Below are 24,971 nucleotides of genomic sequence, written 5' to 3'. Positions count from 1 at the left end.
TAGTGGGTTGGTCAGCAGTGGTTATTGCACCATTGGCAAATAATGAAATGTGTGTACATCAGCGACAACCACAGGGTCAGCACAACAACCCTCAAAAGTACCTGAACTGCATCCACTTCATTCTTGACAGGAGGGGAATAAACAGAGGCCACACACTCACGCACGCGCACATCATACCACGGAATGGAAAGCAATAAATTATCAGCTTCATTCCTGCCTGGACCCTAAGAAAAGCCACAGTAACAGAGTAAAGCCTCTCCAGGCCACTGCCTGAGTCTCGCTGCGGGTGGGCTCCTCGGTCTGGCTGTGGCCATGGCCAGTCAACGCTGGAGGCCTGAGCAGAGCTTGCTCTCTGGGAAGAGGTGAGCTTCGATATTTGGCTTCTTACCAGAAAAGAACTATTTACAAGGGAAGCGGCCAGACCAGCCTCACAGGTGAGTGGGAAGTTGTCTCAAGCCCCAGTGGATGGCACAGGCAGGAGACCCCTGCACACGGGAGCATCCTTCCTGAAGGGCAGAGGGGACGGACTTTCCGCCTGCCGGAGGGCCCTGGGCAGGGGCTCCATGAGCCCAGGCTTGAGGGGAAGGATGCCCAGATTCTTCCCCAGCCTCCAACATGACTCCTCCCTCCCCCAGGAGTCAGCATCAACCAACAGAGTTCAAGGCCTGGAACTTCTCTCTGAGGTTTCTCACTCTACCCTGCTGGCTCGGGTCTGCCGGGTCCCTGGGACCCTCTTCCTTCAGCCGACACTCTGCAGACTGCTGGAAGTCCTGGCCCTGCCCCAGCAGGGCCCCCAGTGAGCTTGGTCCCTGACCACTGCTCTCCTCTAGCCCCGCCGTGGGGCCGGGAAGGGGTCCCTTCTCCATGACAATCACCCGCCGGTTGTCCTCAAGGGTGAGGTGTGCAGTGACATACAGGGTCTCGCCTCCATCCTGCTTGCTCTGGGGCAGAGGCCCAGGGGATCGGGCAGCCTCTCCGCCTCCCCGGCCCCTCTTGGTGCTCAGGCTGCGGCAGCGGCCCACCCTGGCCGACAGAGGCGGCTCCACCATGTTCTCCGGCACCGAGTGGCTCCTGTTGACGGGTGGGCCGCGGGGCCCGCCACCCCCTGCTCGGCGTGCCTCATCGCGGGAGGCGTACTTGGAGCAGAGCTCTCGGACGTCAGGCCAGCTGAAGGTCTCCGTGGGGCTGCGGGGGCTCCGGGCAGAAAGCCGGCCCCCAGGCGAGGTGGTCCTGGGGCTGACAGCAGACGGGTTGAAGGAGACACGCTGTGGCGATGTCTCCCTAGCCGAGGAGGGCTTGGGAGGGCTGTGCTCCTGGGCCATCAGCTGCTCGTAGTCGAAGAGAGACAGCACTGGCTTCCTCTTACCTGTGAGGAGAGAGCAAGGTGCCTGAAGCACGGGGCGGGAGGGCAGAGCTGCAAGGGGGTCTCTGAGCAGGATCCAACTCACCTTCCAGGAAAGGCTGGTTGTTGGGGTTTTGGGTGTGATGGGAAAAATCTCATTTACCATCCACAGCCCCTTTCATGAAGGGCCATGGGAAGAATGAAGACAAGGCAGTGGAAAGGGGTCAGATGTCAAAGGAAGAGGGGAGAGCTTCTGCTCCCATCCTGCTAAAGGAGGGGCCTGGGGCCATGCTTCCTCCAGAAGTCTCTGCTGGATGGGAAGGGCTGAAGCAGAGGGCATCAAAAGGGCTTAACCAGGAGAGCAAGTTTGGCCTCAGAGCACTGGACTGGCCGCCAGGGCTCACCCTGTGCCCTTGGTGCCCAGGGTCTAGCTTCTCCCTTTGGTAGAGCCTCCTTAGAGGTCACTTTCCCCGAGGAGCCAAGTGGCTCCTTATTGGCTCTGCAGTCCCTAGGCTTGGGGAAGGGCCCACATGCCGCTCCTGTCATACCTTTGCCACCTAATGGCTCTCCAGCCTCTTCCTGTAGACAGGGCACAGTGGGGCTCTTCCCGTTCCTCTCAGGGGCCGCCTTTTCCCACTGCAGTGGTGGCCTGGCCATCACTGGCTTGTTGCTCTTGATTCGGAGGCTGTACTGGCGGGCCAGCTGGTAGACCTTGTTCTTGACGCGCTCGCTCACGTGGCTGTCCATTACATGGGAGAGCTGCACGATGCGGGGGTGCAGTGGGACCACCAGCTCCCCCTGAGTACTGCTGCTCAGCTCCTTCACCAGCTCTTTCAGCTCCCGGGCCAGGTGGGCTGGGCTGCGCCCCTCAGTGGGAGAGGAACTTTCCGGGGAGGCAGTGGCTGACTCCTCCGTGATGGCTCCCAGCTCATGCTCCTCCAGGATGAAGAGTGGCTCATGCAGGTCAAAGCCATTGGCCTGGCCCTGGCCGGGCCCCTTCCCAGGGCTCCCCCCAGAAGACTCCATTCCCTCCCAGATCTTCACAATTTCTGATGATGGGCAGAACTCAGCATCTGAGATGGGAGGTGGGTCCCCTTTGCCTGCCTGGCTTGGTCCTGGGAGCTCAAACAGGGCCCACGATGTCGGCCGGGAGCCCACCTGTCTCTTGCGCCCCACTGGAGGTACTGGCTCTGGGTCTGGCCGAGGAAGGCTGTTGAATCTGGAGATGGAGTTTCTTACCAGTCCTTTGGGGATATAGGAGAGGCTCTCCCGGCGACGGACACTGAAGCCCGCATCATGGTGTTCTGCATTTTCATAATAGCTCTTAATCTTGTCTAGCAACAACCGGTCTCGGGTGGAGAGTGCTGATTCCTTCTTCTTGCAGGAAGACCAGTCGGGTTCCACTGGGCAGCCTGGGCTTGGGGACTCCATCCCATTGACAGAAGGGCTGTCCTCTGTGGCCCCTCCAACACTGATGTCCACTTCTGGGGAGAGCTGACAGCTGAGGGAGTCTGTGGCACTGCCACGCCGCGCCAGGCCCTTCTCACTGCCCTCCAGGCTGAGCACGCTGCTGCTCCGGCTGACCAGCCGTGGGCTCCCAAAGCCACTGGACTTGCCGTCCTCCTGTGCCACGCTGCTCCGCCGAGAGAAGCTGCTGACAAACCGCTCCGCAATGACACTGGCCTGGTCCAGCACGGAGGGTGGCAGAAGGCTTTCAGGCTCCTGGGTGGCACCCCCCATTTCTTCTTCCTCCTCACTGCTCAGGGCCTTAAGGTCCTCAGTGCTCTCAGCCGCCACGAAGCCCACCATGTCACCCGGGGGGTCCATCCCCAGAAGCCCCTGGTGGGCGTCAAGCGGTGTCTCCAGGACTTCTGCAGATTCTGTGTCTGAGGGCATCTCCTCGGCACTGGGCCCTTCCATAGCAGCAAATACCTCTTGCTCACTCCCAGCCTCAGGGTCTGGCTCAACCTGAAACATAGCAGAAAAGGCTCACATGAGTAAAAAGCCTCCTTCATGGGACCTGGGGAACAAGGGAACAGCATGGCCTGCTCAAGGCCCAATGACAGGGACCTGCAGTTTAGGACCCAAGGCAATCAGAATGAGCACAACTTAGGAGTAGGGCAATGGGTCCTTAGAGGAACATGACTGTGTCCTTTAGTCATCCTACAGTGGGGGTGCTGGGCCCATGTCCCCAAAACCAAGGAAAACACTAAGAATGCAGATGGTGCCAGATGGCGACACCTTGATGGCAGCCAGCCTGGGAACTACAGGGACGAGGTGGGAATACACAACAGTGGGTAGGGCATGGCCCCAGGTTCCCAGGGGCTGGTTCTCACAGCATCATGGAACCAGCATGGCTGATGGTGAGGCAGCTCGCCAAAGCCCTAGAGGCTCCTCACTTGGAGGTTCTAGGGTTCAAATCCAGACCCATGCAACATGAGAGGCCATTTCGTTTTCCTCAGGGGACGGGGCCTCCCACGTGGATGAGGGTCTAGAGAGCAACACGGCCACATGCTGGAATCCTAAGAGGGTGAGGACCAGGAATGTGGCTCCTCCCAGCACCTGTGGGCCCAGCACAACTGCCTACACCCAGGAAATGGGCAAGGAAGAAAGCAAACGTGAGAATTTGCTTGACCACCTTGACGGTAATTTGAACCACAGAATTGCTGATATACGCAGCTTTCCAGAGCAGTCATTAGAGAGAGAAGAGGAAACACTAAATTCTAAGATCAGACCTAATTCCTTCTGTTCTAGTCTGGAATCTGCAGAGCACCCAGGATCTAGACCTGCACTGTTCAACATGGGAGCCATAGTCACTGTGGCTTTCCCAGCACACGAAATGGGGTCAGGCCCAGTGGAAACCTACTCTTGGGGTAAAATACACGTCAGATTGCAAAGACTCTGTATAGAAAAAAGGGACAAAATATATCAGTAACTTTTTATGTTGATTACATGTTAGAATAATACTCTGCATACATTGGGTTAAATAAAATATACTACTAAAATTAATTTCATCTGCTTCTTTTAAATGTTTTAATGCGTGGTTCTCATTGTATTATTACTGGACACCCCCATTTGCTCTGGTCTGAATGTCTGCATATCCCTAAAATTGCCAGGTGGAGGCTAACACCCAGTGTGATGGGAATGAGAGGTGGGGCGTTTGGGAAATTAGGTCACGAGGACTCCATCCTCATGAATGGGGTCAGATCCCTTACAAAAGAGGCTCAAGAGAGCTTCCTTGCCCCTTTGCCATGTGAGGACACAGCAAGAAGCCACCATCTATGAAGCAGAAGGCGAGCCCTCACCAGTCTGCTGGCATCTTGACCTTAGAATTTCCAGCCTCCAAAACTGAGCAATAACTAAGCCACCCAGGCAGCAGTAAGGGATTTTGTTATAGCAGCTCAAGCTAAGACATGATGCTACATTCCTGTCCAGTATCATCCAGGCTGCTTAGTCCTGGCTGTGGGGTCCAACACGGGGTCCAGGCCGTAGCTCACGATCGTTCCCTTATAACTTTGGGAAAGTAAAGGACGTTGCTTCCCACAACCCACAGACAGCATAGAGCAGCAGGAGGAGAAGAGTGGGCCTCTGAGTCCCAGCCCCAGGTCTGATCTCAGCCCCGCCCCTCAGGAGCTGCTCAGTGTTAGGCACGCCATCAACCACTCAGAGCCCTTTTCCTTCTAGAGCTGTTGTGGGGAAGAGAAGGAAGAAATAACACATCAGTTACAGAGGACGTGTCCAACAGATATCAGTTCCCTACCCTTTGCCCAGGTGACCACAGGTGTGATTTCAATGTCTGGCATGCTGGCAGGGACAGGGCCTTATAACCCATACAAGGTGGCCTAACTAAGGGAGCCTAATACCTGGTTCATTTCCACTAGCTGTGTGCCCTTGACATGGGACTGCATCTGCCCAAAGGGGAGTCTTTTTCTAATTCATAGAAAGGGGTGGTCTGCTTACCAAACCATATACTCTAGGCCAAACAGACTTCATGAAGGGCTGAGAGTCCTGGGAGGTGGAGAATCTCTGTTCCCATGGGCCCAATGGGAAAGCCTATGCCTGAAAGCCCTATTTGCAGACTTGGAAATCTGGACTCCAAGTTCTTCCTGCTATCCCCATCCCACCTGCTGGTCGCTCACCTCTGGCAGGGAAGAAACGGACTCGAAGCTCATGCGCTTCTCGGCACTGGTTGGAGACCGACCACTGGGCCTTCTGCTGCTCCTGGAGCCTTCAGACTCCCTGCGCCCCTTTCCCTGCAGAGGTAGAGGTCAGTCATCAACTCCCAAGACAACTGGAAGCTGATCCCTTCTGCATCCCAACACAGGCAGCGCCTCCCACGCCCCAAGGGGCTGGGCTGAGCTGAGAGCCAGTCTTGGGCCTGAGCCATTCCAGAGCCAACCTGAATGCCAGGCCTAGGACTGCAGAAAGCCTTGTCAGGCATGCAGCTTCAGAAAACCTCAGCCCACCTTTCCGTCCAGACAAAGTGGACTTGACTTTTCCAGCCCCACTGTGTGCTAGCTTCTCCCTGCCCCCACCGCCCCACCCCACTTGTCATGCTTGTTGGGCGTTATAATGATAAGTGCCCAGTACTGGAACAGAGCATGCCAGGGGCTCACCAGGGTGTGACAGCGAGCGAGGGTGTTAAGTGCTGAGGGGAGGAGTAAAACTAGGGCAGGGTGGGGTGGGGAGGGCAGCAGAGGGGGCCCTTGGGTGGGCATGCACATCCCAGGGAGCATGCAAGGAGGAGGGGAGATCGAAGAGACACCTCACCATAGCGCCCCGGGAGAAAAGTAAAGCGTTGGCCCGATAGTGCCAGCAGTGGAGGGCGGCCAGCAGGGAGCTGGCAAAGTCAGCTACCTGCTCCGCCACCGCCAGGCTCTCCTCCTGCTCCTCCTCCTCCTCCTCTGAGCCTGGGGGCTTCGGCCCAGCCCCTTTCTCGTTGCCTTCATGCCCTGTCAGGTCCTCCAGAGAGACCTGAAAGGCCTGCTCTTCCTCCTCCTCCTCCTCCTCCTCCACCACCTCCTCCTCTTCCTCTTCCTCCTCCTGGGCAGCCCCTTCAGCCTCTGGCTGCAGGCCCCGAGCACGAGAGGGCTGCCCAAAGTCCAGGAGGGTGCCAGCACTGCCTGCATGCTGTTCAGAGCACAAGACCCCCTCGTGACCAGCCTCTTGGGCAACCTCCTGTCCTCTTGCAGGCAGTTGTGGGTGGGGAGGCTTCACACAGAAAGCCACACCTAGATGCCCAACTCAGGTCTCCACTGGGGTCCAGGGAGGGGCGGGCGTTCTCATGGTGGAAAGGCTGTGACCTGGTCAAAAATTCAGAACCCAAAGAGGCCTGCCTACTTGTCTACCCTAGAGAGAGGGAAATCTGAGCAGGTCCATGCTGGGCAGGCCCCCAGCGGGGTGCTGTTCTAGGAAGACAGTGCAAAAGGGCCCCCAGGGCAAGGCCCATGTCTTCTTCATCTCTGTGGCCCTATGCCACACAGCCTGGTACACAGTGGGTGCTCAGCAGGCATTTGTTGAATGAATGAAGAAAATGAGGGCTGAAGGGGCCAGGGGCTGACCTGGGCAGTCCCACCCTCCTCTGTCAGCCAGTCCCCTCCTCCCACTGGCCTTTACCTTCATTCCTGCTGCTCGGGCTGCGGACATCACCACCGGGTCCCCAACACACCGGCGAGGGGCAGGGGAGGGGAAGAGATCAGTAAGCAGGAGAAAGACCTCTGGACAGCCCCCTGGGGAAGGCCTCACTGAGGGCTCCTGCTCCCAGAACCCTCACCTCATCTCCTGTGCTTTCAAAAGAATGACTGATAGAGCAGGGGCCCAGAGGCCACAGAGCAGCGCAGGTCTGTGCCTGTTGCTCGGTTCTCATTGTTTCCAGAGAAAAGGGTATGAGGCCTGTGCATGGGGGAGAGCTCCGTGCATAGGGGAGAGCTCCAGCCCCTCTCCTCAGCCAGCCAGGGGCGAGGCCCTCTTCCAGGGGAGAATGGAGGCAGAGACCCTTCTACACTATTCTGACAATCCCCCACCCTCAGGTCAACCCCTAGGTTGTCGGCTGCTTCCCCTCCTCCTCCCCCCCTCACTGGGAATAGTTGGCCACCTCACACACTCACCTTTCTCGTTGAGTTGCCTGAGCAGGTGTTTGGTTGGCTCTGAGGAGGAAAGCATGGGCAGAGTCAGCGCGGGCCAGGAAACTGCCGTGCCTGGCTGGGTCCCAAGCTCACAGCGCCACCAGCCCATCACCAGCTCAAAGTCCACTCTGGCTTGCCCCCCTACAGTCATAGGCCCCAGGGAGGCTGCCTTCCACAGTGTCGCCAAGCCCCTTGCACCTACGGACAGGGAGGCGGGCCCATCCATCTCCAGGACCCCCGCTGTGGCTGCCAGCCCTGCCAGAGCAGTACCACCCATGATGCAATGCATTAGCACACCTGGCCCAGGGCCCTCGTGCAGAAGCCATAGGGAGGGGACTGAGTTCCATGCTGACCCCTTCAGACCAACTAGCAACATCTCTGAAGGCCCCTGGCTCCACCCCAAGCCCCTTGCCTCCCTGGCAATGAGCATATCAGCGCATCAGCTACACCCACTGCCAAGCCCCTCACAGCACCCCAGCCGGAAAACAGAGGTCACACCCGACTTTCTACGGCCCTTAAGGCCTGGCACCATGAAGCCTCGCTGCCCGCTGGGGAGAGTTGCCCGGCTGTACGGAGAGTGACCAGGCTCTGGGGACAGGATATAAAACACATCCATTAGGCCGATGGTGTCATCACCTTGTACCCCAGCCTTTTTGGGGACACACCTGAGACTGGAGGGCGGGAATAAGAGGACCTTGTCTCAAGGTCCAGTTCTACAGAGCCTCGGCCTTCGCCTATCCATATCCTTGCCTAGGTGGCGGTAAGTGGGAGGCCCAGGGATCGCCACGATTTGCTACACATTTGAAGTCAGAAGGAAAGTCTACCAAGGTATCTTGCTGTTCCTCAGCAGGCAGGCCTGTTGAAAAACCTCTTTTCTGTTGACACACACAATGTACATATACTATCTGTATCAATGTAAGTAAATGCCTAATTTTTTTAAAGTGAAAAGTAGAAAATGTTCTATTCTTTCATTTTAAAACTTATCAAGAATATTTAATAAGTGACATATAATTTAAACAATAAACCTTAATTATCCACAGAATATACTTGTCAGCTCATCTCAGCTCACTGAGTGGTAAGCAGAAGCAGAAAAGACCTCAAGGAAGTCAGAGTGGATGGCTGAGCCCAGGCAGTGAAGTGTCTGGATGTGGCCCAAGTCCCTCCCCCAGTGACTTTCCTGATCTTTTTGTGGTCTACAGTTCCCACAAGTTCAACAGATTGATTTCATTTTCTTTTTTTCGTTTTTTTTTTTTGTTTTTTTTTTTTTTTTTTGCAACAAGGTCTCGTCTGTCACCCAGGCTAGGTACAGGGGCATGATATCCATTCATTGCAACCTCTGCCTTCCAGGCTCAAGTGATCCTCCCACCTCAGCCTCCAGAGTAGCTAGGACTATAGGTGAACACCACCATGCCTAGCTAATTTTTTAATTTTGTAGAGACGAGGCCTCACTATGTTGTCCAGGTTGGTCTTGAACTCCTGGCCTCAAGTGATCCTCCCATCTCAGCCTCCCAAGGTGCTAGGATTACAGGAGTGAGCCACAATGCCTGGCCTGATCGATTGCTTTCTAACAGACAGGAGAGGAAGAAAGGCTACTACAGACAAACATGCTTAGACCAATGAAAACAGACACTTCAGTGTTACAGAAGAACTGTGAAGAGGGGCACACGTCAAACACAGGCTGTCTCTATGGCAACCCACAGCCTCTGGGGCCCCTCAAGCATCTGGCAGTTCACACACCCTAAGTGATCGCTGCAGCATTAACTCCAGAAAAGGAAAGGTTCAACGGCAGGCACCACCTTTTGTTTTAAAAGATTCAAGAGTACAAAGCATGCTTTAGAAAGATGTCTATTTTGGTCGGGTGGGGTGGCTCACACCTGTAATCCCAGCACTCTGGGAGGCCAAGGTGGGCGGATCACCTGAGGTCAGGAGTTTGAGACCAGCCTAACCAACATGATGAAACCCTGTTTCTACTAAAAATACAAAAAAAAAAAAAAAAAAAAATTAGCTGGGCATGGTGGTGCATGCCTGTAATCCCAGCTACTTAGGAGAATCACTTGAACCCAGGAGGCAGAGGTTGCAGTGAGTAGAGATGGTGCCACTGCACTCCAGCCTGGGCAACAGAGCAAGAAGGAAGGGAGGGAGGGAGGGAGGGAATTTCATAACAGTTAAAACATTTAAAAATATTTTTTGAAAAAATGCGACTCTTAGTATTTACAGGCTAAAAATCTCAGCCATGTGGAAACTTCAGCTCTTTAAAATGGCTCATTTCCTGAGTGCTTTGGACAGCTAAAGTTTGGGGGTTTTCTTGTAACAGCTTTATTGAAATATAATTCACATACAATTCACCTAGAGTGTACAATTCAATGGCTTTAAGTATATTCAAAGAGTTGTACATCCATGGCTAAAGTTTTGGTGCTAACATTAGGATGCAGCTACTATCACTACCACCAACATTATCACTTGCTGAACACATCAATGTGCTAGAAGCTTCAAATTTAAAGGTACACCAAGTTGAGGAGGACAAGAAGAGAATTACAGGAGAAGAAAAGGAAAGGAAATAAAGAGGGCTAGAGAGAAGAAAGCAACACCCCCATTTGGAGCTTTTAACTATAAAAACCATAAAACTTTTGCAACCATAGCAAGGTGGCCTAGGGCTCAAGATCCACCCAGAGCAATACCAACAACATAAAACCACAAAAGCCTTCTATAAGCCACTGCTCCACCTTCTAGAAGGCTAACGCCCACATGTCAATCCACACACACATTCAGGGGACCCACAGGTCATCACCAATGAAAACCCAACACACTTGTGGACCCAAGCCAGAACACTGCTCTCAGTCACTTTAGAATGTTTCTCTCCCAGGGTCTTAGACAATTCTCACCCCAACTCCCACCTTGAGTATATGTTTGGCAGACACCTGGCTTAAGCCAGAGCTGTCCTTGGGCCTCACACTAAATAGCAACGAAAAACCCAATGTAGAAAATACACACACTCATCACCACAGAGTTAAGAATAAAAGCAAGGTTTTTCTCTTTTCAAATAGACGATTCATTCCAATAATCCAAGAACACCCTAGCAAGTCCAGGAATGGAAGAAAACTCAGGAGAGGAAAATGGAACTTTTTCCTGAGACTCAAAGTAAATATTTCCTGTCTGGGTTTGGTGCCACTGAACTCGTTTTCCCCGGGTCCTGCTTCTGTTCGGGTTGTTCCAGGACTGGGCTGGGGCCATCTGCGATGTCCGAGTGTTACTCCTGAATGACTTGGTGTTGGTATTCCCAAGAGGCAAAGGAGGCAGGGGGCTAAGAAGGGGTGCCAAGACCCAAGTGAGCAAGTATTCCTAGGGCCTTAAAAAAGGTAGGCTGGACAGGCGCAGTGGCTCACACCTATAATCCCAGTACTTTGGGAGGCCGAGACGCGTGGATCACCTGAGGCCAGGAGTTCAAAACTAGCCTGGCCAACATATAGTGAAACCCCATCTCTACTAAAAAATACAAAAATTAGCTGGGTGTGGTGGTACACCCTTGTAGTCCCAGCTACTTGGGAAGCTGAGGCAGGAGAATTGCTTGAACCCAGGAGACAGAGGTTGCAGTGAGCTGAGATCGAGCCACTGCACTCCAGCCTGGGTGACGGAGCAAGAGTCCATCAAAAAAAAAAAAAAAGAAGGAAAGAAAAAAGTAAGAAACAGCTAGGCTGCCCAGAACTGATAGGCAACGAGGGCCCAGAGGCATGTGGTGTGGGCAGCACCAGCACAGGGAAAGGATGAGCCCCAGGTGTATGTACAGCCCTGCTCAAGCCTTTCCCAGGGTTTCCGCAGGGGTGAGAGACACAGCCCTGGACACTGCCGCAGACGGTCCCCAGCCTGGGAAAGGGTGTGAGGGAGAGGCCTCCTGCCTCCACAGTCCTTCTCTTACCAGACTGCCGGCGCCCCTGGCGCACATGGGTGGACACCTCATCCTGGGAGGACCAAGCCTTCTTCAGCCGCTCTGGGCTGTAGCGGTACCGATTGGGATCTGCATCCAGGAGAGAGACAGTCAAGCTTTTGGTTTCCAGTTGGCCTTGGCCTACCCTAGACCCTGTCCATACCCAGCCAGACCTCTACACCCACCCAGCTCCAGGGCCAGGAGCCTTCAGAGCTCCCTCCATCTTCCAGCTGGGAGCTTCAGGCACTGAGAGTCCCACTGCTCAGCAGGAGAGCATCCTTAATCATATAGTTCGCCCCCCAGCCCTTAACAGGAGGCCCCCGTCCTCCCTGCTCCTGGAATAAAATTATCAGGTAAAGCTTCCCCAGGATACAGCCTGACTGAGCAATGTCCACGAGTAGGGACAAAACAGGTGGAAAAGAGCACACTTACAATAGGAATCCATTTCCAAGATGGCTTCCTTGGCCTGACGGAAGGAAACGCACCTGGTTATTACCTTACTATGTGCCAGCCTCCCCTGTTGCTGTACGAGGACACCCCACAGTGCGGCACCAAGGCCGGGGGCATCTGCTGTACTGACATCCACTGTCCAGTGGCACCCAAATCCAGAAGGTGAGTCCCCAGTGGACCTTGTAGAGCTGGCTCAGAGGAGCACATTCTCCCTGCCCGCTGTCAAGAGCTGGGGGAACTCACCTTCTGGGGAATGGTGGCATGGTGGTTCTCTAGGATGAGCCTCTTGATGTGGTGAGTCCAGTTCCGTTTCTCCTCCACTGTCTTGGCCTGGGAGGACCCAAGGGAAAGGGACCCAGGGGTTATCATTACAGGCCTGAAGCTGTCCAGCATGGACAGTGCTTCCACCCAGGGAGAAAAAGTAGGACCATGTTGGGAACTCTGAGGTTAACCTGACTCCTCACTTTGACCCTAAGAAGTGCCTGCAATGATCCCTGCCTTAGAGGGATCCTGGGGCAGCTAGGTGGGCGGAGGAGCCAGGAGTTCCACACAGATGTCCCCTGGGCATCTTGTTCCCTAGCCCCTGAGCCCCACTGGCCCCTCACCTGGATGCTGTACTGCTGCTTGCTGTGCTTGTAGTGGGTGACAGTGAAGCACAGGGAGTCTCTGGTGCTTTCGATCAGCATCAGGGAGGAGCACTAGGGGCAGAGGGAAAGGACAGTAAAGCACAAGGTTGACAGCCTGGGGAAGCAGGGAGGGTGATCTCAGAAGGGTGGTGCTGGAGCCCCAAGAAGCAGACAAGGAGGGGAGCCCAGATCCTTTGGGAAGGAGAGAAGACGGCGGAGATAGGGCAGGGCCTGGTTACCGGGATGTTGCCCTTGTAGACAAAGTGATCGCCCCGCTTCTTGGTGATAAGCAGTGTTTTGTCAAAGAGGAAAAAGGTCCTTTCATTGCGCACGCGATGCACGCGGAACGTGCCCTCCAGGACAAGCTCCCCGTAGGTGGTCAGGTCGGGCCCCTTCCAGTTGATGAGGAGTGACTGAATCTCCTGCAGCAGAGGGGCCCCAACCCCTACAGTCAGGCCACTGGGGCCTTCGGAGGCTCTGCAAACCCTGCCACAAAGGCTCCCCCAATGCCACCACCCAGCTCATCCCAGCAGGGTGGCCACAGTCCTTCTTCCCAGCCGAAGCATGGCCCACCCAGCCCTGCCCCTCCCCCAGCCTCCCAGCCCCCGAGCACCTGGAGCCGGACTGCATGCTCATGCCTCCTTTTCATGTCGTTGATGTACCAGGCCACACAGGTCATGGTGTCAATGGCATCCTCCACCACCTCAAAGCCATCCTCTTCTTCATCAAAATGCTTGGCAATTTCCTGAGCAGAAGATAGAGGCTTAGGTACCCCTGACTCGAAGGCCCTGCCCTCCCCAGGCCCCAGGTGCCTGGGAGGACCAAGGGGCTACCTGCAGCAGCAGGTGGTACTTGAGGATGCGCTGGACCGGCTTCAGCAGGTAGGAGCCCAAGGGCAGTGAGTGCTGCAGCAGCTCCTGCCGGTCCCGAAAGAACTTGGCCTGCTGCTTGTCCCTCATGCATTCTGTCAGGGCGGCCACGGAGCTGAGAGTAGGAGAAGGGCCAGTCACCACCTGGAGAAGGCCTGGATGAGGAGGTGGGGGGCTCTGGACTCACCAGATGGCTCTGCCTTCCCTCTCACCCCAATTACTCACTTGGGGTAATTGTTGCAATACTGGGTGTAGATATCAAACTCTTGGCTCTAAGAAGAGATCAAAAATAGTGATTTCAGGGAGATTCCCATTTGACCGTAAAGATGGTGGTACTAGATAGGCCCCTGGCTCCCAGAGCATACTCTGTCCCCTGTTCCCAAGTGCCTACAGAGCCATCTTTATACCTATTTATCAAGGACATCCCATCCACCCAGCAGCCCTGGCTCCCCCCAGAACACCCTTCTCATTCAAGACAAGAGCACCAAGCACTTTCCCTGGAAAGGGATCCCCGGGACTCAGATTTCCTCTTACACTGGCAGAGTTCTTGTCTCTCTGAGCTCTCAGCAAGGTAGGACAGGGCAAGGGCCCAGCCCTTCTTACCCTTTCCACAAAGCAGCTGGCCACAGCCACGGGGTCACTATTGCAGCTATCCAGGTCTCTGAGGAGCTGGCTGGGTGAGGGGAAAGCAGCCACTGTACCCTCTGCAGTCAGAGGACAATGCCCCTCACTGCCCCCTCCCCAACCTCCCGAACCCTGACAGCCAGCCCTATTGTTATGCTAAAGAGCTGGGGCTTCTAGCCTCAGAGGGAGCCCTGCCCCAGGCAGCAACCACAGAAAGTATCCAGCACAAAGCAGCCACAAAGCAGGAAGTCAGGGAGACCTACAGGCTCAGCAAGCGGGAGAGGAAGAGGGGACCCTCATACCCACCTCAGGAGGGGACACAGCTCCTCTGCAGGCAGAAGGAGTCAAACACACAAAAGCAGAGGATTAAAGGGCGAAGGAGAGAGAACGGGAACTAGCAAAGGAGCCAGGGCGCCAAGGATGTGGGCATGGGGAGAGACAGGTGAGTCCTGGCACCCCTAGAAACACTGCTCCCTGCCTCCTCCCTCTGTGCTCCTCCTCTTTTCCCAACCCCTCACCATTGGTCTAAGTCTTCCCTGTACCCTGCCCTCCCAGACTTCTCTAGCTTACTGCCCATCTTAAGTGGCCTGGGATACGATTCTTCCTGTCCTAGCACCGCTGTTCCCTCAAGCTCTGACCCTCCAGAGCAGCGCACTTTCCCTGGGGAGTCTGTGGTCCCAGGCAGCAGACCCACGCCCTTTGCCCTGACACAGCCCCTGGCCAGGCCTTGTTTGGCCTCTCACATCTGTCTTGCCTGGGTTGTGCAATCCACTAATAGGTCAGATCATCTCCAGGGAGCCCTTGGAGTCAGTGGGAAGGAGGATAAGAAATTAAGAGATGTGCAAGTGGAAAATGAAGATGAGAAGGACAGAGAAGCCACCCACAGGGAAAAGAATCAGTGTGCAAGGAAGGGCCCAGCAGCCCCGTGAGGGATGCCGGCCCAGGCTGGACCCAACACGCACATACCCTCAAATTACCTCCCCGTCTGCCCTTGAGAGAAAGCACATCAGCCCAGGGCACAAAGATGGACCACCCTTCCCTGTCCTCAGAGATCAGGCCCCAGGCCCACATGTCACAGGCCCATGAGTCCAGGGACATCCAGGCTTCCTCCCTAGGCCCCGAGGTGGGCCTCGCAGGCAGAACATGGTGTCAGGCCCATTCACACACCTGTTCAGTGCGTAGATGTTTTCTATGTTCCCAAAGAGGGCGCTGACCTGTTCTGGCTTCAGCAGCCCGGGCGTGTCGATGATCTTCAAGAGGTAGTCCTGCGTGGAGGGAGGTGGTCAGAACCTGGCCCCCAGCACAACCCTGCCCACGACCTTCCCTAGCCACACCTCGTTTAGGCCCTGCTGGGACACCACTTCACAGACACTGCCTACTGTGAGACAGTGTCCACCCCAAAATTCACGTCCACTTGGAACCCCGAATGTGACTTTATTCGGAAATAAGGTCTCTGTGGATGCCATTAGTTAAGGATCTCAAGATGACTTCAGATACGATTTAGGGTAGGAACGAAATCCAGTGGCTGCTGTTCTTATAAGAGGAGAGGGAGGACACAGAGAGACACAAAGAAGGTGGTGATGGGAAGGTACTGGGCTGCATCCCCAGGCCAATGATGTCAAAGACTGCCAGGACCCAGGAAGCTGGATGACAGGCACAGAACTACTCACTCAGAGGCTCTGGAGGGAGCCAACCCGGCCAGTGCCTTGATTTTGGACTTCTGGCCTCCTGAACTGAGTGAGAATACATTTGCTGTTTTAAGCCACTCAGTGTGCGGTCATTTGTTAAGGCAGCCCTAGGAAACTAATCCACACCCCAAGCCAGCACAGCAGACGGCTTCCTCAGTGGCAGCCACACAGCTGCCCTTCCATGTCCTTCACCTACAGTAGCCCTGCAAGGTAGGTGTGGCTTCCTCTTACAGAGGAGGAACCTGAGGTTCCACACAGCCAGGCAACAATAGGGCAGGGGATGCGTGGGGCCAGGCCCAGAGCCCATGTCTTCACTGCATTTGGTCTCTGTGGCACAGGCTTTCTAGAGCCATCTTCCCAGGCAGGCTGGGGACCCATCCTCCCTGTCAATGATGCTCACTCCTGCCAGCCCAAGCTACTGATCCGGCCCAAGGTCCTAAGGAAGCCTGAGGGGTCAACAGCTTTCACCATGCAGTCAGCGAGGGTGGGAGACCCGAGTCCTCCAACTACTTTATGGGAAGCGGGTCTTTCGAGAGCTTCTCTCCCAGGGTGAAACAGGCTTCCGCTAGAACGCTGTGCCACAGGGCCCCCGGCACGCACCTCCACGATGCTGCGCAGGTCCTGCACATACATGCGCTCCGTCTCCACGATCTCCCGCACCACTCGGCCCAGGTAGTTGAGCTTGTGGTGCGCAGACCCTGCCGCTGCCCGGCTGTTGAATGGGGAGAGGGGCCCCTTCACGTTCAACCAGCTGCTGGAGTTGTTGTTGCTATTGGGGAGATGCCGGTCTCTTGGGGAGCCTGCCCCATTCTCAGCGGGAGCCTCGGAGCCGCTGGGCTCCTCCATGGCACTGCGACTGTCACGGGAGGAGCCCGACGAGGAGGTGGTAGAGGTCAGGCTCACCGGCCGCTCCTGGCTGCCATCCTGGTGGAGGGAGGTGGACACGGGCATCCTGGCATTGCTGCCTGGGGAGGGCACCCCAGGGAGATTCTGCAGCAAGACAGACAGATGAAGGGTCAACCTTTGAATGCCCACAGAAACAGAACAGAGGGCCAGCTGCCAGGGGTGGCGGCAAGCAGGGTGGGAAGGTATTGTTTAGTGGGTCCAGAGTTCAGTTTTAGAAGATGAAAAGGTTCTGTGGAGAGATGGTGATGACGGTTGCACAATGATATCAATGAACTGTACACTTAAAATGGTGAAGATGGTCAATTTTATGTTATGTGTGTTTACATTTAACACAATTAACAAAACAAAACTGAATCCCAAGAAGGGCCCTGCTCTCCTACTCTATGAGCATTGATGAGGGTGCCCAAGTCCACCTGCCAGCAGAGTGGTACGGGTACCCTCTGAGGAATTCATAGCCCAGCTCCACTGCTGGGGCACAGTACTTAGTGCCTCAGAGCCTCAGCTCCTCACCTGTAAAATGAGGATAGATACAGCCTACCCCATGGCTTGTCCTCCCGGATGACGCCACCTGCTGTTCGTAAAGCTCTGAGCATGATGCCTGGCACAGGGTGCATGCTCCACACGCCATGAATATGGTGATGATAATGGCAATTGTCAAGAGGAACTTCCCAAGTGCCCACCTGTATGTAGCGTGTGCTGGGGTCACTGTACAGGGATGGGCAAAGATCTGCTTCTTACAGTGTTAAGACACATACCAGGGATAATATTCTCCCTAGGACTGCAAAACCTCAGGGGCACCGGTGGCTTCACCACGAACCTGAAACTTTCTGGATACTGACTGGCTGAGCCAGCATTATCCCCCCACTCCGCAGCCCCACCCCAGCACCTGGTACAGGCTGCCTCTGACTCATCCAGGCCCCAGGAAATTCCCCAGGGCTGAGCCATCAGTGAGTCTCTGTAAGCTCCCCTTGGCACAGCTGGGTGGGGGCAGCAGAGAAAGCAGTAAACTGCACCCAGGTGAGGCAAACACAGCCTCAGGTGGGCTTTATTCCCTAAGCAGATGGTGTGGCTCACAGGCAGGCCCACCTGGAGCAGCTGGGGGAAGGAAGGGTGGAGTGGGCAGACTACTTCAGGCTGTAGCCTTCGGGAAGGACAGGGACACCCATGCAACACCCATGCCCACGCCATAGAGCTCACCAATGCCACTTTCCAGAGTATATAACATTCCAGAGTAATAACATTTCATTGCTATTTCACAGGAAAACAGTAAGTTCCTGGGCATCCCTCTCACCCCTACTGACCCAGGTCTTCTACCCCTGGCTCTAGGGCTCAGAAGCGACTAGACCACAGACATGACCAAAGGGCAGAGGCTTGAGCTACAAGGAGAAGAATCTAGAAGCTGCCGTTACTCTGGGAACCCTTGGCACTGGCCCGTGGTTTTCTGTGCCTCTGCCTCAACCTGTAAACCAACACCCCTGGCTCTCAGGCTTTTGCAAATGTTCTCTCTGCTTCAGCGTTCTCTCTTCTCCATCCACTCCATACGGTACCATCCCCCAACCTATGTAATTTACATTCAAACTTTAGGTCTCCGATTAGAAACCGCCCCCTCCAGGAACCTTCCAATATCCCCCAAATCTAGGGAACTCTTTCTGTGTTCTCTTACTACCTCCCAGGTTTCTCCTATTGTAGCACTCGCCTGACAAAGTGTGACTAGTTTGAGACCCTCTGCCATACACCATTAGTTACTAAAGAGCAGGGGTCTTAAGGGCCAATTTAACAAATGAACAACAACGGTGAACAAATTGATGCTTTTACTGAGGTACAGATCAAGCGCCTCAAGACCTACTTACCAACCGCCGCTAACCTGGCCGGGGCGCTCTGGAGCACAGCACTTTGTCACTGGGTCTCACTGGAGGGGGCCACCTCCAAGGTGCTCTGTCTGAGTCTCTCGACTTGCAGATGGGGACTCAGTGGCAGCCCAGTGCTCCCCTCCACGGTGCAATGCAATGCCAGGAGAGCTAATTAGCAGGATCATTTTGGTAAAGCTCTTTGAGCGGCTCAGAGGAGAGCCCCTTGGGAATTGTAGGGCTGCTGCTTTTTCCTCCCTCCTCAAAAGGGCCTTTACAATTCCTCAGCTATGCCTTTTACAGAACCAGCAGGCAGGGCAACACCATGTCATTCCAGCACAGACAGACAAAAACCCAAGCTCCGCCCCAGCCCTTAACCCCCAGCCCTGTGGCACGCTGATGTCCTTCGAAGCACACTGCAGTCAGGCACCCCACCCACCCACCCACCACCATCCCAGCAGGGAACAAAGGGGCAGGGATTTACGGCCTAAGACCTTTCCCAGGTCACATCTGGGGTCAGTCAGCTTCTCTGGGGAAGCTAAATGGAAACAGCCCCACTCCCAAATGGATTTCACAGCCAGCCAGTTCACAGCCTTAAGCAAAAGATTACTCACAGTCCCACCCCTACCCCAACACACACACAGTTAGGGAGATCTGTCTCCAAAAGGGACCTTCTGAGGGTCCCTCTCTGGGGATTCCACTACAAGAGGATAGCAACATAAGCACACTTCAAACCCAGAAACTAATAGGGCTTTTCTACTTGGAGAAGTTTTCTCTCTGATTGATCATAGGCTACCTATCTGCAAACTAAGCTCATACTCTGAAAATAGTACCTGTATCCCAAATCCTCCTAAGGCTAAAACAAAGCATAACAGCCAACTGCTAAAATGCTCTAAGCGCTATGTACATATTAAAGTGACTAACCCCTTGCAACAACTCCAGAGGGTTCTATGACTACCCTCATTTTATACATGCAGGCACTGAGGCCACAGAAGTAGTAAGTGGTAGGGCCTGGACTTGAACTCAGGCACTGAAGCTCCAGAGTTTATGCTCTCCTGCCCACTGCCTCCCTAACGGACTACACACCAGCCAGGGCCACAAGCAAAGGACTGGTCACAGTCCTGGCTGCCATGGCTTTGCTTCAGCATAAGCTGCAGGGGACACATGAAGACCTGAAGGATTGGGGCTTATGACACGACACTCGGAAGGACTTAGTCAAAATTCCTTAGGGCATTTTTTGGACCTGCTACTATGTGACCTTTGGCAATTCACTCTCTGGCTGGAACAACATGGTAAAATACAGATCCCCAGTCAAAGGATCGTAGGTCATGGGTAAGCAGAAAGGAAAAGGAAGAAAGCATAAGGTCACCAGGATTGGACTATAAATTTCTTGGATGATGAGAGAAGCCCTGTAGTGACCAGGAAACCCACGATCACCAGGCTTTCTCTCCTGGGCAGGAGGACTTGCTGGAAAGGAACCAAGAGCCCAAGAAAGGGAGGGCTGAAGAACAAATGAGGCACTGAGTACAAAGCAGGACACCAGTACAGACTGTCAGGAGGCACCGTTTGATGGTGACGGATAAGAGGCATCGCATTCAATTGGAGTGCATTCTGAGTGCATCACACTTAGCTGGAGTGCATTCTGGCCCTAAGAGACCGGATTGGAACCATTATGTGTGTGTAGCTCAGACTCCCACAGAGACAGCTAAAGTGCCTCCCTGGGTGGAAGCCAGCCTTTCCTTCCTACCTGAAGACCATCACTCCATACAATAAGATTCCCCCAAGCCAGGATGAGAACTCAGGTCTTCAAACACATGCTAGAAGACCCTGTCTGTTAGGGAAGTAGGAGGCCAGAGAAGGAGGTGATGAGGCAGACAGCAGCCAAACCCTCAAACCAGGTACCCACACCTACCCCGTCCTACCACATACCACATCCAGTTATCCTAAGTATGCCCCAGCCGTGACCTCTTCCATCCTGCAACATGAATCAATCCAGTCAGTCATCAATCAGTGAATCAGTCTTCTAGAAAACTCGCTTTCTCAGCCGGGTATGGTGGCTCGCGCCTGTAATCCCAGCACTTTGGGAGGCCGAGGTGGGCGGATCACCTTTGGTCAGGAGTTCGAGACTGGCCAGGCCAACATGGTGAAATCCCGTCTCTAACAAAAATACAAAATTTAGCCAGGCATAGTGGCAGGCACCTGTAATCCCAGCTACTTGGGGGGCTAAGGCAGAAAAATCGCTTGAACCTGGAAGGCAGATGTTTCAGTGAGCTGAGATCATACCATTCTACTCCAGCCTGGGTGACAGCACAAGACTCCATCTCAAAAAAAAAAAGAAAAAAATGAAAACTGAAAACTCTCTCAAGTCCTATACTTGTGAAGCCTTCTTTGATCAGGTCCCCAAAGACTTTTCTCTTTTTTTGAAACAAGGTCTCCCTCTGTCACCCAGGCTGGAGTGCAGTGGTGCAATCACAGCTCATTGCAGCCTTGACCTCAAGCGATCCTCCTGCCTCAGCCTCCTAAAGTGCTGGGATTAACAGGTATGAGCCACCATACCCAGCCAAGCTTTCTTTTTGATGGGCCTAAGAAGCAGCCCAGACACACACCTTTAAGGATCGAGGGGAAGAGAGAGAGGTTTCTTTTTTTTCTTTAAATTTAAGCCTAAACCACACCCTTCCTCCACCCACACCTGTCCTCTGAAGGAGCGTCCCTGAATATTGCAGGTGCAGAGGCAGGCAGGCTGCAGCAGGCCCCTGGATTCCCAGCACAGTAGACTGAAGCCACATCCTTCCCCTCCCCACTACGCCTCAGCACCATGCCCCATTCTGACCTAACAAGGAGAAAAAAGGCGCACCCTCCTAACCCGCAACAGCCTCAGTGTTCTGTCCTCAGGCCTCCTATCACTGAGGCAATGGGACCCTGCTCCTCCTCCATCCCACAGGGTCACGGGGAGCCTTCTGGAACTCTGTGTCTCTGGTCCTGGGGAATGCCCAGGAGTCAGCCCACTCCCACTGGCTCTCCCTCCCAGGTCAGTGAGCTGAGGACAAGGCAGGAGAGGGGAAGAGGACACTTGGGGGTGAACCCTCTGGTGGGCACACGAGAGACTCCACAGAAAACATTCTGGTTCAGAGAGGCTGATGTCATCGTTTCATCCACCATCCTTCACCCCACACTCAAGAATCAGAAGCCACACCGCACCACAGCTGCTTTGGAGCCAGGCAGAAAAGGAGCGAGGGGGGTCCCCAGGGGCAGCTGCTCCAAAGGCCCCAGTCCAGGAGGAATCCACACGACACTTGCACACAGGGAAAGTCCTCATGGCCAGGCGCAATGGCTCACGCCCGTAATCCCAGCGCTTTGGGAGGCCAAGGGGGGCGGATCATCTTTGGTCAGGAGTTCGAGAGCAGCCTGACCAATATGAGGAAATCCCATCTGTACTAAAAATACAAAACTTAGCCAGATGTGGTGGCATGCAGCGATAATCCCAGCTACTCGGGAGGCTGAGGCCAGAGAATTGCTCGAACCCGGGAGGTTGCAGGGAGCCGAGATCGCACCACTGCACTCCAGCCTAGGCAACAAGAGTGAAACTCCATGTCAAAAACAAAAAAAGGAAGTCCTCACTCAGGGACGGCGATGGTGCAGCCCTCCTGTGTGGCCTTCATCCCTCAACTACATCATCTGCTAAACATTCCAAGGGCTCTCAAAGCCAGGGTGGCCCAGCAGCTTTTGTCCTTCCCCAAAACAATCCCCATGACGGCACTTTCGGAATCTCTTCAAAAAGGGTGCCAGAAGGAAGCAATAGAGAAAAGCTAGAACTTTTCCAGAAAAAACAGTGTGGAAGCAATGTGAACTTCCAGAGAGAGATCTCTCTCAATTACGATCTCAACTAAGATGGTGAAATCCCTCAGCTGTGCTCTTACCCGCAGCTCGGCACCACTCTGGGCCACCCTGCTCCCAAACTGTCCCCAGAGGCCCAGCTCTTGCCTGTCTGTTCCCATTGCTCCCCGCACCCTGGGGGCTCTTCTGGGGGAAAGGAGGACCTCCTCCTAGGGGACCCTTGCCCCTTTTCCCAGCAGCTTCCTCACTCTGACCTCTCCCTTCCCTCCTGGAGATTCAGCAGCCCTGAGCACCCTAATAAAGCTCGAGAGAAGGCTCCCCGGGGAGTGACTTTGTGTGCATGTGAGCAACGTGACTGCCTGCAGAGGCTGTGCCAACAGTGTGACCAAGGTTTCTGGGCCACCCAAACCCAGCCCAGCTGGCTCAAATTCATTTTCCCTCGGGAATGCATTTTCCCACCACCTAAGAGCAGCAGGGCCCATGCAGTCTGGCTGGGTCCCTGCAGCAGGACCACAGCTGCCAGGAAGGAAAAGGACTGTGTGGTGCCAGAGAGGCCCTCCCACATGGACTCCAGGAGAAAGTCTAGGCCTGCAACTGAAGTCCAGAAAGTTCCCTCGGCCTGGCCTTGGAAGGAAAGGAAAGCCGGGCACCTTGCTCAGAGGGAGGGCTGTTCATCCATACCCCCTGTCCCCACCTCCCTAGCATGTGCCCATGTTGTCTCTCAAACGTGGAATGTGTCCCCAGACCCTCTGCCTATACACATTTAGCAATCACCTCCTTCAGAAAGGCCTCCTCAACCATTTCCCAACAGACACACTACTGTAAGCTGAATCACGCCCCCGCCCAAGCATATCTACAGCCTGACCCTCAACCTATGAATGCCACCTTATATGGCAAAAGGGACATAGAAGGCAGATGTGATCAAATCAAGGGTCTTAAGATGGGAGATTATCCTGGATTGGCCGGGTGGGTCTGATGGGAACATAAGGGTCTTCATAAGGGGAATTCGGCAGGAGTCAGGGTCAGACAGAAGTTTCACAATAAAAGCAGAGGGACAGAGAGAAGGAGACTGGAAGATGCTACACTGCTGGCTTTGAAGGTGGAGGAAGGGGCCACAAGCCAAGGATACGGGCAGCCTGGGAAGCTAGGAAGGGCAAGGAAACAAATTCTGCCCTGGATCCTGCAGAAGGAACCCGGCCATGCAAACCCAGTCTGACTTCTCATCTCCAGAACTTTAAGACAACAAATGTGTGTTGATTTAAGCCACTAAGATTGCAGAATTTGTTACAGTGGCAATAAGGAAGTAATGTACTCCTCTGAACTCGAAACACCCTGAGTATCACTTAAAGCATTGGTCTTGGGGCTTGATATGTACATGCATCTCTTCTGGCCGATACAGTAAAACCCAGGGGCTGGGCCTTCTTTCCCATACCTTCCCTTCGGCCCCAGAGAGCAAGGCACATCAGGTGTTCAATAAATGCCTGCTGGAAGAACTGTGAGATGGTGCCTGGATGAGCTCACCACTCACACAGTCAAGAGAAAGGTAAACAGTGGGTGAGGTCAAGACCAAAGCCAGTTCCTCCTAGTCTAATGAGTCTCCACATTAGTCACTGCCAGCAAGTTTCCGATCAACCAAGAAGCGCCAGGATTGGTGACTGCTCATTCACCGTGGTAGTCCCATCCTACTTGGCCCCAGACAGAGAGCTACAGCATGGCACAGCTGCCCCGCTGGGCTACATACTAGGTGACCAGCCACAAGAGACTGAGAGGAAGGGGAAAGTGGCCAAGTTTAGAAAAGGGGCTATGATGACCTGGTCTCCCTGCAAATGTCCCAGGAAGTTTCATGTAAACATCTGCTAAAGCCAAATGGGGGAAATTATTGTTTATTATAAATTGCTCTTGTTCACAGCCAGGGTAGAGGTCACTTGGCTGCCAGCACAACTTGTCACTATGCAATGTGCCCCAAAAATGGAACAGCCAAAGAAAGCCCTAAAAGGTGTTACTAGAAATTACCCCCTGGAAATCACAGACAGATCCAAAGTTCCCAGAGGCCCCACCTCTCTCATCTTGAGGTCAAAAAGGCTCACAGAACCGCTGCTACTTACCAGCAAAGTTCAAGAACCCAGCCCTGCAAATTCGCCATCTTTCCGGCCTCATCCCCATTTCAGGGGCTGCTTGTTTCGAGGCCTCTAGGCTGCAGTGGGGTGGGCGGGTAGGAGGAAGCCGTATTTTACTACTGCCTCAGGTTCAAAGGCACTGGAGAATCTCACTGGGAACCGAGTGGGTGTGGAGGGGCCCCATTGGGTCCCTCTGCTTTCTCGGCAGAAAAGAGAATATGTACAGATGCAGTGGTGCCCACAGAGGTCAAATGCGTAAACTCATCCACTGGCTCTGGAGTCAGGCAGACCCTGTCTGAATTCCAGGCCCTCCACTTTTCCTGGATGTATGTGGCCTTGGGCAAGTCACTTCACCTCACCAAGCTTCAAGTTCCTCATCAGGAAAATAGGCACAGTAATAGTGCCAACCGGACTGGGTTGTCTCCAGGGTTGAGATGATACAAGTAAGTAACCCGTACATCTGACACACAGTAAGCCCACTGAGAACGGTGGTGGTGGTGGTGATGATGATAACGGATAAATCACTTATTTGTTCTGCAAGTATCAAGACAATGAGATTTTCCTGCCTTGTACCTACAATGTTTGACTCACATCTCAAATTAATAATAATGATACAAGTTA

At 54.2% G+C, this 24,971-nt stretch overlaps 1 protein-coding gene across 7 annotated transcripts in view; it reads right to left on the bottom strand.

The window, feature by feature from the left end:
* The window catches only part of PLEKHG3 (pleckstrin homology and RhoGEF domain containing G3), a 42,200-nt gene continuing 17,229 nt past the window's right edge, over positions 1-24,971 (bottom strand). For 4 of the 7 annotated variants that reach the window (XM_037984126.2, XM_037984125.2, XM_073011076.1 and 1 more), the window contains 17 exons: positions 16,247-16,636; positions 15,126-15,223; positions 13,938-14,007; positions 13,560-13,606; positions 13,299-13,449; positions 13,079-13,210; positions 12,705-12,887; positions 12,445-12,537; positions 12,083-12,169; positions 11,822-11,855; positions 11,381-11,479; positions 7,450-7,488; positions 6,959-6,978; positions 6,113-6,472; positions 5,482-5,595; positions 1,891-3,310; positions 1-1,366 (listed from right to left, as the gene is read on the bottom strand). In XM_037984126.2, coding sequence (XP_037840054.2) covers positions 645-1,366; positions 1,891-3,310; positions 5,482-5,595; positions 6,113-6,472; positions 6,959-6,978; positions 7,450-7,488; positions 11,381-11,479; positions 11,822-11,855; positions 12,083-12,169; positions 12,445-12,537; positions 12,705-12,887; positions 13,079-13,210; positions 13,299-13,449; positions 13,560-13,606; positions 13,938-14,007; positions 15,126-15,223; positions 16,247-16,597 — 4,020 coding nt within the window. In that variant the 5' untranslated portion in view covers positions 16,598-16,636 and the 3' untranslated portion in view covers positions 1-644. The remainder of the gene's footprint in view (positions 1,367-1,890; positions 3,311-5,481; positions 5,596-6,112; positions 6,473-6,958; positions 6,979-7,449; positions 7,489-11,380; positions 11,480-11,821; positions 11,856-12,082; positions 12,170-12,444; positions 12,538-12,704; positions 12,888-13,078; positions 13,211-13,298; positions 13,450-13,559; positions 13,607-13,937; positions 14,008-15,125; positions 15,224-16,246; positions 16,637-24,971) is intronic. The other 3 variants (XM_037984130.2, XM_037984129.2, XM_037984128.2) reach the window with 2 other exon arrangements.

The sequence above is a fragment of the Chlorocebus sabaeus genome, chromosome 24 (assembly GCF_047675955.1).
Source record: "Chlorocebus sabaeus isolate Y175 chromosome 24, mChlSab1.0.hap1, whole genome shotgun sequence".
Classification (NCBI taxonomy): domain Eukaryota; kingdom Metazoa; phylum Chordata; class Mammalia; order Primates; family Cercopithecidae; genus Chlorocebus; species Chlorocebus sabaeus.
This window is presented reverse-complemented; position numbering and strand designations above follow the sequence as displayed.